Source organism: Arachis hypogaea, chromosome 13 (assembly GCF_003086295.3).
Source record: "Arachis hypogaea cultivar Tifrunner chromosome 13, arahy.Tifrunner.gnm2.J5K5, whole genome shotgun sequence".
Taxonomy (NCBI): Eukaryota; Viridiplantae; Streptophyta; class Magnoliopsida; order Fabales; family Fabaceae; genus Arachis; species Arachis hypogaea.
Window position 1 is genome coordinate 31,953,313 of NC_092048.1, and position 16,354 is coordinate 31,969,666.

At 34.0% G+C, this 16,354-nt stretch overlaps 2 protein-coding genes across 19 annotated transcripts; one reads left to right on the forward strand and one right to left on the reverse strand.

The window, feature by feature from the left end:
* The first annotated feature begins 1,486 nt into the window (after positions 1–1,486).
* LOC112737962 (homogentisate 1,2-dioxygenase) lies at positions 1,487–7,696 on the forward strand. Its single transcript, XM_025788147.3, has 9 exons — positions 1,487–1,934; positions 2,501–2,731; positions 3,465–3,544; positions 4,332–4,499; positions 4,608–4,783; positions 4,903–4,972; positions 5,109–5,263; positions 5,698–5,781; positions 7,169–7,696. Exons 1-9 carry the CDS (start codon positions 1,747–1,749, stop codon positions 7,376–7,378), a joined length of 1,362 nt encoding a protein of 453 aa, XP_025643932.1. The 5' UTR covers positions 1,487–1,746; the 3' UTR covers positions 7,379–7,696.
* Positions 7,697–10,679: 2,983 nt separating this feature from the next.
* On the reverse strand, positions 10,680–14,399 carry LOC112737963 (protein DJ-1 homolog D). 18 transcript variants are annotated; one of them, XR_003169173.3, is made up of 7 exons: positions 13,557–14,381; positions 13,335–13,452; positions 12,638–12,714; positions 12,465–12,556; positions 12,117–12,336; positions 11,943–12,009; positions 10,680–11,344 (listed from the first exon to the last, which is right to left on the reverse strand). XR_003169173.3 is itself a non-coding variant. In XM_072211586.1 (7 exons), the coding sequence occupies exons 5-7, from the start codon at positions 12,169–12,171 to the stop codon at positions 11,072–11,074; spliced, it is 366 nt and encodes a 121-aa protein (XP_072067687.1). In that variant the 5' UTR covers positions 12,172–12,336; positions 12,465–12,556; positions 12,638–12,714; positions 13,335–13,452; positions 13,557–14,312; the 3' UTR covers positions 10,680–11,071. The 18 variants fall into 18 exon arrangements, 10 of the variants coding, with proteins under 10 accessions (XP_072067687.1, XP_072067688.1, XP_072067693.1 ...); XR_011869546.1 differs by having other exon boundaries at positions 13,335–13,460; positions 13,931–14,353; XR_003169172.3 differs by having other exon boundaries at positions 13,335–13,460; positions 13,557–14,312.
* Positions 14,400–16,354: the final 1,955 nt, after the last annotated feature.

A 16,354-nucleotide genomic window follows, 5' to 3' on the forward strand; every position in this document is an offset into this window, starting at 1 on the left:
TTCTCAACATGATAAAGGTGCCAATATACATAATATATAAGATTTTGGAAAAGCCAGAGACAATCCTAAAACTCTGGTACTCAGAATTTAAACTTAAGGAATAAATTAAACTAGATATTAGGTAAACTATCTAAGGTTTTCAAGTCCTGAATCTAACCCTAACTCAACACTTCACTTTTGCCTCCTCCAACCCTCCAAAACACCGGTGGATCTATCCTCGTCACTCATCCGCTAGACAAGAAATCTCTCAATTGCATAGACATACAATATAGACAAAAAAAACACAGATAAACTGCAAGTATAACAGGTAGAACATATATCATATAGTATATAGCAAATAGTCAAACCCAAGTAATGCACACTCAATCAAAACAGACAAATGCATATGATGTATGCCTATCCTATGGCTGATGAGTTTCATTTGTCGGTTATATAGCCAAATCCCGACATGTCCGGTAGCTAACCCTGAACAATCCCTTCGTGTGCACATCTCCAAGAGTCTATGCATATAATTCTCAATCATTTAATTTTTATCTCATTGGAAAAATTTCCAGAAAATTAAAGTACCCGGCCACATCTTGTGACTTAGGATCAATAGAGTATCGAGTCTCAACCTAAAACGAATGATGGCTAACCACTGCATCTATAAAAAAAAAACTCGTATCTCAGATAAAAAAAAATACGTAAGCCAAATAATCATTCAAATTTATATTGTTCATTCATATATAACATTTTTGCACTCCCCAAACAATTCACATTAACTCATTCATTAATTATATTTTATCATTCTCAATTAATCAACATCATTTTAGTTCTCATTCATATCATAATCAATACGTCGACTTTTTTTCGGTTAGAACTCCATCTTCCATAACCTTTTTATTTATGGGGTTGCAAAATGCTGTAAACAGAATTTGTATTCTTGGAGTTGCTGCTGAACATATTTTTTTATTGTTCTTCAATTGATGTTTTTGATTCTCTTTTGTGAACTTTTTTGTTTTATTGTTTAGCTGATCAAATTGTATAATAAAAACACATTCATTGCAAGAATCATAAATTGGGAAGGATGTGGTTTTGGTTTTCAGATCGGTGATGGTGGTATGTCTAGAACAACAATAGAAGAGTAAGGAGTGACTGTGAAAAGTACAGACACTTTTTTACAGAGGTTGACCTAATGAAAGATATTTTAAAATAAAAAATTTAAAAAAAATTTTAATTTATAATTATTTAATTAATTATAAAAAATAATTTAATAATTAATTAAAAAAACATGTCATATCATTAAAATTTGATGGTCATTTCAACATTTTTTTTTATAAAAAATGTGCTTTGACGAGTTCAAAAATACTGCTTATCAATTTTTAAAGTCTTTTAAAAATTATTTTACCAATAATAAAAATCAAATATCAACATCAGAATATCAAAATTAGTATTTACCTCTTTTCTTCGTTTGTTAGTTTATAGTTATCATTATCTCTAATGAGTATGGGATGTGACTTGTCAAATTTCGTGATCATTTTATCTTCTGTCTATGAGGGACCCAGGTGACCGAAGTTCCAAACTAGCTTCTCTCTTATTTCTTTTACGGTTCTTGTTTGTAATCACGAAGATTTTACATCTTGGCTCACTTGCTATGATCCTTAATAACTTGAATATCCTTCCTTTTCTCTGTGACTGCCATAGGCTATTTCTACTTATAAGCTTTTAAGTATACATACATATTAAGTATATCAGTTTCCGTGAATCATGGAAGAATCCAAGGCCAGCGGCGACTTCCAGTACCTCTCCGGCTTCGGCAACCACTTGTCGTCGGAGGCCCTCGTCGGAGCTCTGCCGGCCGACCAGAATAGCCCCCTTATCTGCCCCTATGGTCTCTACGCCGAGCAAATCTCCGGCACCTCTTTCACCACCCCTCGCAGCCACAACCTCTTCAGGTTCATTAATTAATTAATACGCACTTCACATCTTTCAGTTTATTATCTTCTTCAATTCAAACACCCCCCCCCCCTCTCTTTATTTTTCGTTTTTCTTTTTTTCTTCTTCTAGTAAACTGTCATACTGGTCTTCAAAATTAATTTTGTGCATGAGTCAAATTGGTCCCACTTTTAGCCGTAGTCCTTCAAATTAACGAAGGTACATCAACATAGGTCCACTACTGCAAATTTTTCCTCAGATTAAGTTGGAGACTAATTTGACTCATGCTTGAAATTTGAGAAATCAGATTGAACATTCGAGGCCTCTTCTGTTTGGATTTGGATCTTCTAACTTTTGAATTTTACTTTAATGAAAAGTGTGATCTCTCGTAATTTATTTTATAAGTGGGATCAAGAAAAAAATACGAAAGAAAGACTATTCAAGGGTGAGAGATGAAGCTTTATGTTCTAAAGTAAAAATTTAAAATTTAGAAGATCCAAATTCCTTCCCCATTTAGCCGTTTTGTTGATTTTCTTTGCTTTTTTTCCCAGTTTTAATTTGTTTGTTTATTTTTGGGTTGATGTAGTTGGTTTTATCGGATCAAGCCTTCGGTGACTCACGAACCGTTCAAGGCTCGTGTTCCTTCTAACGAGAGACTTTTGAGCGAGTTCAGCCAATCCAACAGCACTACTAACCCAACTCAACTTCGATGGAAGCCTGTGGAAATTCCTGATTCGCCCACCGATTTCATTGATGGTTTGTTCACTGTTTGTGGTTCCGGCAGCTCCTTCATGCGCCATGGATATGCTATTCATATGTAATGTATCAAATTGATATCTTAATGCTATTCGGCGGTGTTTTTTCTTTCTTTGTTTCATTTTGTCGGAAACAAAATCTTTGGAGACCCAGATTAGTGGTTTACTCTAAAACAAAATTGATTGATGTGATAAGTGGATAGTGTGTATGCCGAAACTCAAATGTCAATACCCTTATGTTAATTTTCTCTGCCTTTCATTTAGTTTTCTGAATGTGGAGCTACTGTCAGAACCAGATAACATGTTTAGAGGGTCCACATTTATACTTGTTTCATTAAATGTTAGTGGAACGAGTAAACAAAATCATTTAGTTATTTCTTGTTAACATAATCAGTTACTGCTTTAGTTGAATAGTTAGTGTACTTTCTCTGTTCATAAACTCTTTCAACTTTGTTGTATTCATTGAATTGGTATATGAAATTCTGTTTTGGTAAGAATGACTGAAGAGTAGTCAAGAAACTGGTTCTATGTTCAGTTTATGTATTGAGCCAAATGAGTTCTTAAGTAATGTGCTATTTTTCCTTTGTCGTTAGTTATGCTGCCATGGATTGTTGCCCTGAACAATTATCCTGCAATTTTTCTCCACTTATGTAATTTTATTGTAGCCTATGCAAAACATGAATAATGTTTGATATAGTAGATATTGGTGCAAGTTGTCATATTTGTGAATTATTCAAATTTTGAAGGTATTATTCACACTAATTATGTTGAGTGCAATATATATCTCATTTACAGGTACACTGCTAACAAATCCATGGACAAATGTGCCTTTTGCAATGCTGATGGAGACTTCTTAATTGTTCCCCAACAAGGAAGTAAGTGACAATTATACACATCTTGGTTGTTTTAGCTATGGAAGTTTGTTTTCAGCTACTTCTGTTGTGATGATGTGCTTTCATTATCATGCTTTTAGGGCCATACGATTTCCTAGTTGATCAGTGCTTTAGAAACCTAGGATTGATCTTTCCCTTTCATACAACAGAAGAAACATTGTTCTCTGTACTCTTTTAAGTCTTCATACTTGACTGCTAGGTTTAAATTATTTAGATTTCGTTACTATGATTCTGGGCATTCTGGCCATGGCAGTATGAATATTTTTCTTTATTTCCAACATGAATTTGATTCTATTGTGGCTAATGTGGCCTGTTGCAATCCTGATGCAGTTTTGTTTTGGTCAAATTACATGAATCGGTATCATTCCATAATTGGGGGCTGCTGTAGTTGCAGTAGTAGTGTCCTGGTTGTGCGGCTCTGCAATTTGAATCTATAAAAGAAAATATCTAATTCAAGAGTAAATTTGGATGAAAAGTACTGCTCTTTAAAGGGATGGTGCAAATATCATCTTTATGGTTCTTTACAATGTATATTATTCCTGAATTATTTCGTCTATATTTTCTTTATGATACTTTATGTAGAATCTTATTATTAGAAGGAACCAAAGTTCTCAGTGTCACCATATTCCTGAATTCATCAATATCTTATTTGGAGTCTTGGCTAAATAATACAGGTTCCATGACAGCTAGAGTATTCTTTAAATAGTCCTTTATTAATGTCACTTCTTTTGTAGTATATGTTTCTAATGACCTTTGGCTGGTTTTGTAGGCCTCGTGATCACTACTGAGTGCGGAAGATTAAAAGTTTCGCCCGGTGAAATTGCTATATTACCTCAAGGCTTTCGTTTCACTGTGAATCTGCCCGATGGCCCATCCCGTGGCTATGTAGGTGAAATTTTCGGTACTCATTTTCGACTTCCGGATCTGGGACCAATAGGTAAAATCATCTATTGTGCCATTAAGAAATTTAAGTTAACATATCAATTGCTTACAAATTCATAATACACAAAATTAAAAATTGATCTGCTGTTTTTGTTTTTTTTAGGTGCTAATGGTCTTGCATCTCCAAGGGATTTCCTTGTTCCTACAGCATGGTATGAAGATAAATTCAATCCTGGGTACACTATAGTGCAGAAGTTTGGTGGTGAACTATTTGTTGCAGTCCAGGATTTCTCTCCCTTCAATGTTGTTGCTTGGCATGGTAATTATGTTCCATATAAGGTGGGTTGCTCTTGTAGCAACATTGTTTCAAGAGAATGTTATCATTTCAATCTTCAACATGTTATTTCCAATTTTTTATGGGTAATAATAATTTGGGAAATCTTGTTTTTGCTTTGTAGTATGATCTAAACAAATTCTGCCCTTACAATACTGTTCTATTCGATCATAGTGATCCCTCAATAAACACTGGTACAATCTCTTTACTATTTTTTTCCCCAAGTTTTAGACTTTCCCTTAAACCACTTGTCTCTTTTTCTTCTGCCGGCTCCTCCCCCCTCCTTTTCTTTCTTTTTTCTTTGTTGTGACAATTGTGTTGTATATGCAGTACTGACGGCACCATCGGATAAACCTGGGGTGGCATTGCTTGATTTTGTAATTTTCCCACCAAGATGGCTGGTTGCTGAGCACACCTTCCGTCCTCCATACTATCATCGCAATTGCATGAGTGAATTTATGGGCCTCGTTTATGGTGGCTATGAGGTAAATTAAGATCTAATTTAACTTTAGAGAGCCATCGGTTGATATCATAGAAACTACCACTTTTAAAGAAGAGTAAATGGTCAGTCCCCAACCACAGAAAATGGGAGAAGCATTAATCGATACTCCATAGGCTGGGATACCAAAAGGACTAATATGTTTCATCTTTTTTAGTATTTAGAACTGCACGTTAATTTATTTTGGTTAGGGATTGAATTTTCCCTAAAAAAAGACAAGAGTTAAGTGTTTAGTCTAAAATAATCTATTTTCATACATTTCTGTATTTTTTTTAAATTATTAGAATATTAAAAAATCTGTTTTATTTTTTATTTTTTTTTTCCCAGCATTCTGAATCACCGGGCTTTACATCTGGTGATCATGAGGCAAAATTTTGTCTTTGTCTGTGACTAATACATTATACGAATTTGTTTTTTAAGGCTAAGGTCGATGGATTTCTTCCAGGCGGTGCAAGTCTTCATAATTGCATGACTCCGCATGGTCCTGATACGAAGTCGTATGAGGTATATATATGTCGTTTTCTTGTACCAAGATACTAGCTGTACTTATTATACATTGTCCTGATATTTATTTATTTATTGATTTATTTTGAGTATTGAATCTTTTAACAAGGTATAAGATCGAGTAGCATAAGTATGCCAACCATCTATCCTTCTATCTATCTTATCTATCTATCTTATCTACATAAAAGTTAATACCTATATTTTCTTTTACCAAATATATGAAGACTCGAACCCGCAACCTCTTAGATGAGTATGGGGAGATTATGCCATTTGAGCTATTATTCATTGGCTGATACCTATATTTTCTTGCAATTAGAGAATGACATCTCTTTTACTTATTCTATTATTGCCACATAAACTCTTTTGCCAAATTTTAAATTTATTTTTTTATTATTTAGTTGTCATTAAATAATTCTATTTATTAAAATATTACTCTATTCTTATATATCTTGCATTATAGATCAAATCATCTATATATTATATTTTCATATAAATTTTTGAATTTTTAAGATAAAATCATAAATTTTGAAGTTAATTGGTATTCAATGATGTTAAGAGGAATTGTTGCAAAAATACTTAGATTTATCAAAACCAAATAGAAAAATAATTGCCTTTTTTTTATATTTTATAAAAAATTATACTTAAACAAATACTTTAATATATATATATATATATATATAAACAAACATTATAGATTGGTAGAACTAGATTTTATTATACTACAGAATTTACTATGATATAATTCTTTATTTTAAGAGTTAAAAATACTACTTAAGCAAATACTTCAATATATATATATATATATATATATATATATATATAGATTGATCGAATTAGTTTTTATTATATTATTATCAGTGTAATATACTATAAATTTTATTACATTTGTTTTTTAAGAACTATATATATATATATTGTTTTATAACCTGATTATAAAACTCAAAATTCCTCTATTATCATTTTAATTATCTAAAAAATTTTTACCAAAAATTTATAGTAGTTTTTCATACATTTTGCGAATCTAAATCTAGTTGTTATGAAACCCAGTTCAAGTGCAAAACTCAAGTCGCCCAATCTGGTGTGACTCTTCCGGGCCATGTTAATTTTTTCTTTCTTCTTAGAAAGAACTTCGTATCTGTTTTTTGCTTTTATCTCACCTCTTTGACATTCAACCAAACCCTTATCATTCAGTTTTGAACATCATAATCTGTTAATTGCTAATTATTTTTGGCATCTAATGATATTATTTACATTTTAATATTTTATATTTTCATATATTTATTAATTATCATGAACTAGTATCACGTCTAGGTCAATGACCTTTGATACCTATGATAACAACCAAAAGAGAAATGAATAATAATAACATGTATTGGTGCACTTACAGGCTACGATTGCACGTGGGAATAATGTAGGACCTTCAAAGATCACAGAAACAATGGCTTTTATGTTTGAATCGTGTTTGATACCCCGCATCACTCCATGGGCTCTACAATCACCATTCTTGGATCATGATTATTACCAGTGCTGGATTGGCCTCAGATCTCACTTTAATCAGAAATCTGAAGTCCCAAACCTGCAGAATAATGGAGAGTAGGGGATTCAAAAGGTTGTTGGTGACCCATACAAAACACACAAAGGTTGTTAGTGACAGAGAACAATACAGGCAGCCGAGGCTGGGTCCAGTGGCATTATCAACTGCCTCAGAGAGTTGCACAAAGGTTCGAATCCGGAGTAAGCTCAGGAAGTTATAGAACCCATAGTATTAATAGTGTGTGTATGTCTCTGTTTACAAATAAATGCGATAATATATAGTATTATTGTGTTTCACAATTCACTTACCTTTAGAAAAATAAATGTAAAAGCTTATAATAATGAAAAATGATCCACAACCAAGGGATTTATGCAAGTCAAATCAAGTAATTTTTCTTGTCGTTTTCTTTTGCGATCGTGGTTGTCATCACCGTCGGTGTTGCCGCTTCTTCCTCCTCCTCTTCTTTTTCTTTTCTTTTCATTTGAATTTCTTTACTTTCTTCCTTTTCATTATCGTTATTGTTAGAAAGTGAAACAAAAAAAATTATGAAAAATTAAAATTAAAAAAAAAAGATAAAAAAAAAAAGAAAAGATGAAGAAGAGAAAGAAGAAGAATTTTAAATTATGTAAAATTTATTAAAAAAATAACACTAAAATTTTTTAACAATAACATATAGATATCTTAGTTTTGACATCGAAACTTTAAACACATTTCAGTGTTATTTTTGTTTCCTGTAAGAATTCAATCCAATAAGAGTAAATCTACATTCATTTAACTAAATAAGATTGCAGTACATGTTTATTCAAGTCTAATATGAGAAATAATATTCCTAAAAGAAGATATAAGAGCACAAGAAAAAAAAAAGAAAAAAAGAAGAATAAGAAGCAAAAAAAATACCGCAATAACGAAGAGATTTATGTGTTTTTAAACAAAATTTCGATGTTAAAATTATGAAATTTCGGTGCTATTTTTATTTATGGTAAGAATTCAATCAAATAAGTGTAATTCAAAAAATTTCTATGTCACGTTATAAAAATTTCTGTATTATTTTCTGATAAATTTTGCATCACTCAAAACTCATCCTCCCTTTTTTCTTCTTTGTTATTATCATTATTTTCTTTTTTTTTTTAATTTCAACTTCTCATAATTTTTTTGTTTTTTCCTAGTAACAAGAATAAAAATAAGAAAAAGAGAAGAAAAAATCAAACAAAAAAAAGAAGACATATATAATGCACAAAAATCACTAAAAAGAGGGAAAAAAAAAAGAAAAAATACAGCAATAAATAATAAAAGAACTATGATGACAAACAAATATGTGAAGAAGAAGAAGAAAAAGAACGAAAAGAAGAAGAGCACAAAGAAAAATAAAAAGAAGCACAGGATATGAAAATGTAACATGTTCATATGCAAGGTAGCATGTTCATATGCGCTAAAATTCGTTTTTATTGGACTTGAACCAATTTGGTTGGACTTAGTTGCCAAAAATAATTAAATGTGTAGCATCACTCTATAATAATATACGGGTTGAGCCATTATGCCAATGAAAAGGCAATTAATTAGCCAATTGTCAATTATAAATATTTAGTTTCTATAATTATGTAAATTTATTTTCTCACCTTTAATCCAAAATAATTTTCTCATTGTTCACTCTCTCCTTTGCTTCCATTATTCTCGCACCCCGAAAATAATAATTTCTGAGTAAATAGTTATTGTGGCACTTCAAAGATTTTGATTTTGACAAAACGATACTCAAAACATGATAATAACAAAATAACTCTTAAAAAATATTTTTTGTTTAATAAAATGACCTAAAAATTTATATAGTTAATTTATCTAGTCATTGTTAATTTTTTTTTATAAAAGTACTAATTTATTCTTACCTTCTATGAAATTACTTATTTATCCCCTCATTCTCTTATCGCTATTATCCATCATCATTTTTTCCACCCCTTCAACACTATACCTATATCTAAGTCCACCTCCTTTGTCACCCCCACCTCCACTTCCACGACCAATACCACAACCCCAATCTCCACTTAACTTACTACTCCTACCTCTAATCCCTGTCACTATACACAGCATTACAGCAGTCACACTCCACAAATCCTAAATCACTCTCTCATTCACCATTCATTATTTATAGTGCCTCCATTCTCTATTTACATCAACCATCACTCATCACTTTTCTCTTCTCTCACACACTCAAGTCTAACACAATGTCCACCATTCACAGTACCTCAAGCTCTTACTCTGCTGTCTGTGATTTTCTGCGCTTGGAGTTTTGTTGTCTGCATTTCACTGCACCTCAAGCTCCGCCGTCTGTGATTTACTGTGCCTTAAGCTCTATTGTCATCTCGTCTCGTGAGTTCTACAACCATCAAGTCTCATGTCTTTGATCTTCCTTCTCCTCCAGCATTGTCGCCTTCATTTGTTTGTGACTGACACACCGTCTTCTTCTCTGAGTTATGTGGTGTTGTCGTCCTCTTCACCAATCCCTGCCCTTCGTGGTACCATTTCTGCTTCTATATTTTTTGTTTTTTTTTGGTGTCCATGTATTCCTTGATAATAATTCTTCCGTTAGTGCTAAAATTTGTTCCTTCAAACAGTTATTAATTTATATCACACATATTTTTTTTGGTCATGTGCACTCTTGTCTTCAAACACCACTCCTGTGAGAAGGATACCTAAAAAGGGAACTTCAGGCCAGATCCTCATCAGGCTCCCATGGACCCCGCAAGGCCTCGCAGAACGAATAGGCCTCGCAGAACGAATCACTCGATATCAAGCCGCATGCATATGACAATTGTATGTATGTAACACTACAAGAAAAACACCCATTCAGGTACACTTAAAAAGTGTAGCCAAAAGTAAAAAAAAAATGATGCCTTAGACTACGGCTACGCTTTCTGGGCTACGGCTACGCTTTTTATGGTGATTCCTATTCGGCCGTTGCCTATTCTCAAAGGCTACGCTTTTCTGCACCAAGGGCTACGCTTTTGGCGTTTGGGAATAGGGTACGCTTTTTAAGTGATGTTGTCCAAGACCAAAGGCTACGCTTTTCAGCTTTCATTTTTGCCAGAATAGGCTACGCTTTTCAACACTACTGCATCACCTATAAAGCGTAGCCACATTGTATACCATGGCTACTTTTTATAAGTGTAGCCTTAGATCCCTCATTGTTTTTTTTATTTTCTATATATATATATATAATATTCTAATAATTTTGTACAATATAATATTTAATAATATGATTACATATATAATTCTGTATTTTTAATTAAATGAGTTAAATCTTATAAAATAAAAATAAAAATAAATACACAATTATACTAAATTAAAAAATATTCTAGCAAAGCATAGTAAATACATTCTAAAGATTCACAAGCATTATAATGATATAGTATATTAGTACATAAAACAATGGATCCAACTATCCAATTGAACAATCATTCAACAATAGAGAAAAAAATGAAACATGTCTAAAGTCTAAACTACTAATTTCCATGTATCAATGAATATAAAGAGGATTACAAATTAAGTCTAAAATTAAAATAAATAAAAGAAAAGAGAATAAACAAAGACTTTAGTGCCCTGAGTACTAAGTTCCTATCAGTTGTATGTGCCTGAAAATCATTTGAACATACCCCACAAAGAAAGAGGATTTTTTTGTTGGAGCCACTTATGTTGCCTGCTAGTGCCTTTACAAAGTGCTGAATAAATTCAGAGTGCCCTTCATAAGTGGCGGCAGTAATGAGATTACCATCCACCACTGTTGCTAGTGTCTGGTTCAACCCAATAAGCACCAGAGGCAACCGGTGCTGGTTTAACAGGAGGAAAAGCGGTAAACTTGTGATCTTTAGCTACACCTGCAGCCGCCAGAATCAACTGTCTGAGGCAAATGGAAGTAAGTGCTTTTCCAGAACTGAAAAGCTTGATCACCAGTGCCACAAGAGGATCATGAGCAAGATACTCTGGCGCTCTTCCACCCAGTAACATCACCCTGTCATAGTTTGCAGCATCAATTGAAGTCTGGTGGGAAGATATGCATATAGAAAAATTAGGAATAAGGTAGAAAAACTAAAGCAAAAGTGTCAATGCACATTGGTTATCTCTATAAAGCAATTAAATAAATCAATGCAGATCAATTAAATAAGTGCCGTATCTGAAATAATGAACAAGCCATAAACTAAAGGTATAGTTCTGATCAAGCCCAGAAAAATATAAGTTAATAACAAGAAATTAGCCTTATTAACCAAAGCTGGAAGTTCAGAAGAAACAGAATAAAAGTCTGCATATATATCAGCAGGTAGGAATATTCACAAAGATCACAATAAAAGTCTGCATATATATCAAAGCTGCAACTGAACTGAAAGATACCACTTCAAAGTGATTTCAAATTCATAAGCAATAATATTCACAAAAGAGAAAAGTACACTCATGCCACTCAAAACAAATTGCTGTCAATCAGAAATTCAATATTCTTCCTTTAATCTTCTTTTGAATGATTTTCAATGGTTATAGCCTCCTCAACAAAAAGGATAAAAAAGATCTCTCTTCTCCACAAGTTCAGATCAAATGCAGATTGACTGAATTGTATTCAGAATAATTCTTCCATCAGACAAAGTACCTTGAAGGATGATTTTGTATTGATGAGACAGCAGAAGGGAAGTTACCAACAAATTTTACTCGATCACCTGCAAATTATTTAAGCCTCATGTTAACCTTTAGGTGCTATGCAATATGTACAATAGGAAGTAAATTTGGAGATAGTTGCTCAATTTTTAACAACAAAACAGCACACCTGTTTTAATAGTAGTGCCTTTTGATGAAGCAGTAGAAACCTCCTGCTTCAGCATAGCCTGAGAACTTATTGTGGATCCACCCACAATTTCAGCATCAACACTAGAAGCTGGTTTACTATGTTTTAAAGAAGCAGCATGTGTACTTCTCTTGGCCAACACAGATGGTCGTTCAGGCTTTGAACTTTCTTTAGCAGAATCAACTTCCTTTGATGGAGTTCCCTGAAATATCAATCACATAACAAAAATTATTATTATTCTGTTTATATTAACAGCGATTTAGGAAGAAATCATCTCAACAATACAAACAGATAATAAGAAGTAGCAAAAGAATATCTGAGAAAACGTACACCAGGTAGTGAAAGGGAATCCACAATTAGTAGCCTTGCACCAAAATGCTTTGCAAGTGCCTTGGCAAGAGTCTCCTAATATATATCCGAACCTACACAGGAATCGCTTAATGAGAGCACTTCTTGATTGCAGAAAGGGGAAAACAAAGCATTAACAAGAATGAAGGAACTACCTGCAACTAAATAGAATAAGGCTAATAAGACTAATTTCTTGTTTGGTTACTTACTTCAACTGAGATAAAATCTGAATCTGAATTATATATCAGCAGAAAAACCACAAGAGAAGGACAGGTCAGAAAAGTCTATACTTGTTAACAATAATTTAGAAACAAGTTAATCAGATTTATATTTTGTAACTCATTAACATAGATATATCTAACTGATTTGGATATCTATGTGCACAAAATTTGCCAAGAAGAATTGAGAATGATAGAACTACTGGCATCCATATTTGGAACGGATGTACAGCTAAAGAAGTGCACAAATAATATTCTAAATACACTTAACTCAGTTTCTTATATGACATATTTAATTACTAGTTATAAAACAGAAGAGAATTAAGTGCATTTGTATGCCAAACTATTAAAAAAGCATACACTTATTACTTTTTATTACTTTTTAGTTTAATTTTTTTATGTATTACTATTAAAAGGCAAGAAAATATATGTATAGATATAAGACCATTGAATAATTGAAACTATTAAAACATATGTCCTCATATCACTCACTCTCTAGCAAGCTCTACATAAGACCATGCACCATCCTTTAGCTTCTCATCCAATCATAATCCAAAACAAATTAAATTAATTTACACACAAATCAAATTAAAACACATGGAATTAGTTAACAGATAGAGTGAAGAGGAAGTACCTATCATAAATTTGAACCTGTTACATCATGGACACCATTCTTTGCTGATCAACTTCTGGAAGTGATTCCAAACCAGTTAACATGCTCTTATCCATGATTCAATTCAATTCAACTCAACCTAGTGTTCTTCATTCACATTAATCAAATATATCACACACCTCAAGCAATTATAGTACATCCACTTCAATCTCGTTAATTAAAATAAAATAGTAATAAAACGACCTGTGGAGACGGAATCTCTGGACCAAGACAGAGGGAGCAAAGGCAACCGGGGAGTTTGGAGAAGAAACTCAAACCCCAGGAACAAAATTAAAACCAGTTAACTAACAATAATATAGGATGAAATAATCACAAACAGCACAATATAATCACAATTAAGTCACAAAAGCACAAAGAACAGCAGCACAGCAGCATATTTACAATTAATAATCACAAACAGCAGTAAGAGCTAATCAACAATCAATTAATCAATGAATGAAAAATTGAAAACATAAAACATTCAAGAATAATTCAAAGATCAATAACCCTTAGGAACAGAGCAAAAAACCGAACAATGTCATTACACTATTACAGTGAGCCACGAACAGAGCATGGACCTTCGAAGACGGCGAGCTGGCGACAAACACTACAAAGGACGACGGCGAAGAACTGCGAAACGGGACTGGAAAGAAAACATTGGCGAACGAGGGATCGAGGGACCTCGAGAACGATGAACCTAGTGGCGATCTTGAGCGCGACGAGCGGCGACGGTGAGATTTATGGCGGCGCGGTGGAGGCTAGGGTTTTCACAACCTTACAAGGAAGAGCTGCGAGATGGATGAACGGCGGCAGAGCACGACTAAGAACGATGAGCAGACGAGTGAGACGGTGACAGTGGCGCACGATGAAGGAGGGCACAATGACGGGGAGATTGAAGAAGCGGCTAGGGTTTTGTTATTTGGTGCTCTGGTAGGAAGGAAGGAATGACGAAGATAGAGTGCAGGGCTTCGATGATGAGAAGAAATAAAAAGAAACAAAAAAAATTCACTAAGTGTCCTGTACATGTGTATTTGGCATTTTTACATTAGGCAGCGCTTTTAAAGCGTATCCAAAACTTAACAAATATGCTACTCTTTAAAAGTGTTTCCTTTGGTATGAAAATTGTATTTATAGATATCAACATAAGGCTACGCTTTATAAGTGATTTCTATAATACCTAAGGCTACGCTTTTTAAATGATGCCACATTTGTGTATCCTTTTCTCTTATAAAAAGGCAACACGGAGAAAAGCGTAGCCTATTCTATGAATAGGCTACGCTTTTCAAATGTAGCTTAAAAAAAGTGTGGCTGAATGGGTATTTTTCTTGTAGTGTAAATTGGTATGCGTGATCTTACCAACACTAATGCATTAGATGTCATCAAAACCCCGCAATTAAATCAATTTATTGTATTGACCTTGTTTGTTAAAAAAAAAATTCCATAATTAAGCGTGTTTGGATGAGAGTAGTACTTGAATGGGTGACCTCATATAAAATCCTTGTGTTGCACCTGTTTTTCTTTTTGGTCATGAACAATCTTAGTCTTTAAACACCCCTCCGAAGAGGAGGATATCGAAAATCGGGGTTCCATGGCCAGATCCTCACCAGGCTCTCTGGGGGCCACAATGCCTTGCTGATTGAATTACTTGATGTCGGATCGCATGCTTATAACAATTGTGTGCACATGGATTGGCAGGTTCGATAATACTAGCAGTAATGCACTAGATCATATAAGAACTCTGCAGTTAAGCAGGCTTGGTCGAGAGTATTACTTGGATGGATGATCTTCTAGGAAGTCCTCATGTTGCACCATTTTTTTGGTGATGCATACTCTCAATCTTTAGACACCACTCTCGTGAGGAGGATCCCCAAAAGCAGAACTTCATAGCCAGATCCTCGCTAAGCTCCCATGGGCCTCGCAAGACCTCGAAGATTGAATTATTCGATGATGGGCCACATGCTTATGGCAATTGTGTATGCATATATTGGCAGGTGCGATAATCCCAGCAGTAATATCCCAGATCCCATTAGAACTCTATAATTAAGCGTGCTTGAGTGAGTGTAATACTAGGATGAATGACCTCTTATGAAATTTTGTTGTACCACTTTTTTTTTGTTTTGTCATGTGTACCATTGGTCTTTAAATACCATTCTATGCAAGAAGGATACCCCAAAGTGAGGTTCCATAGCCAGATCATCCACAGGCCTCCATATGCCCCGCAAGGCCTCACAAATTGAATTACTCAGATGTTGGGCCTCATCCTTATGACAATTATATGCGCGTACATTGAGAGGTACGATAATATTGGCAGTAATGACTGGATCCCATTAGAACTCTTTAGTTATGCTTACTTGAAAAAGAATAGTACTAGGACGAGTGACCTCCTATAATATCCTCATGAGCTTGCAGGTCCTCACAAATCGAATATTTCGATGCCGGACCACATTCTTATGACAATTGTGTGTGTGTTCAATGGTTGGTGCGACCATACTTGTACTAACGCATCATATCCCATAAGAACTCAATCGTTAAGCATGATTGGACGAGAGTAGTACTAGGATGGGTGACCTCCTGCAAATTCCTTATGTTGCACTTCCTTTTCCTTTTTTTGGTCATTTACACCCTTAATCTTTAAACACCCCCTACAAGAAGGATACCAAAAAGCGGGGCTTTGTGGTCAGATCTTCGCCAAATTACTCAATGTCGGACAGTATGTTTATGATAGTTGTGTGCACATAGATTGGTAGGTTCAATAATGCCAACTGTAATGCACCAAATCCCATTAGGCTCTGCAGTTAAGCGTGCTTAGGAGACATAGTACTTGGATGGGTGACCTTCTAAAAAAATTTCGTGTTGCACTACTTTGTTTTTTTGTTCATGTACATTTCCAGTCTTTAAATACCACTCTCGCGAAGATGGTACCCAAAAGCAAGGCTATAAAAGTAGATCCTTGCCAGCCCTCATGGGACCCGCAAGGCCTTGCAAGATGGTATCAATACATT

What these genes read in the sequence shown, in the direction of transcription:
- LOC112737962 (XM_025788147.3), top strand. Translation starts at nt 1,747, where the DNA reads ATGGAAGAATCCAAGGCCAGCGGCGACTTCCAGTACCTCTCCGGCTTC. An exon ending in CGCAGCCACAACCTCTTCAG is followed by an intron (nt 1,935 to 2,500) that starts GTTCATTAATTA and finishes GGGTTGATGTAG; the next exon opens with TTGGTTTTATCGGATCAAGC. An exon ending in TCGTTTATGGTGGCTATGAG is followed by an intron (nt 5,264 to 5,697) that starts GTAAATTAAGAT and finishes TTGTTTTTTAAG; the next exon opens with GCTAAGGTCGATGGATTTCT.
- LOC112737963 (XM_025788149.3), bottom strand. Translation starts at nt 12,171, where the DNA reads ATGCTGAAGCAGGAGGTTTCTACTGCTTCATCAAAAGGCACTACTATT. An exon ending in AGGCACTACTATTAAAACAG is followed by an intron (nt 12,010 to 12,116) that starts GTGTGCTGTTTT and finishes AATAATTTGCAG; the next exon opens with GTGATCGAGTAAAATTTGTT. An exon ending in ATACAAAATCATCCTTCAAG is followed by an intron (nt 11,316 to 11,942) that starts GTACTTTGTCTG and finishes AAACTATGACAG; the next exon opens with GGTGATGTTACTGGGTGGAA.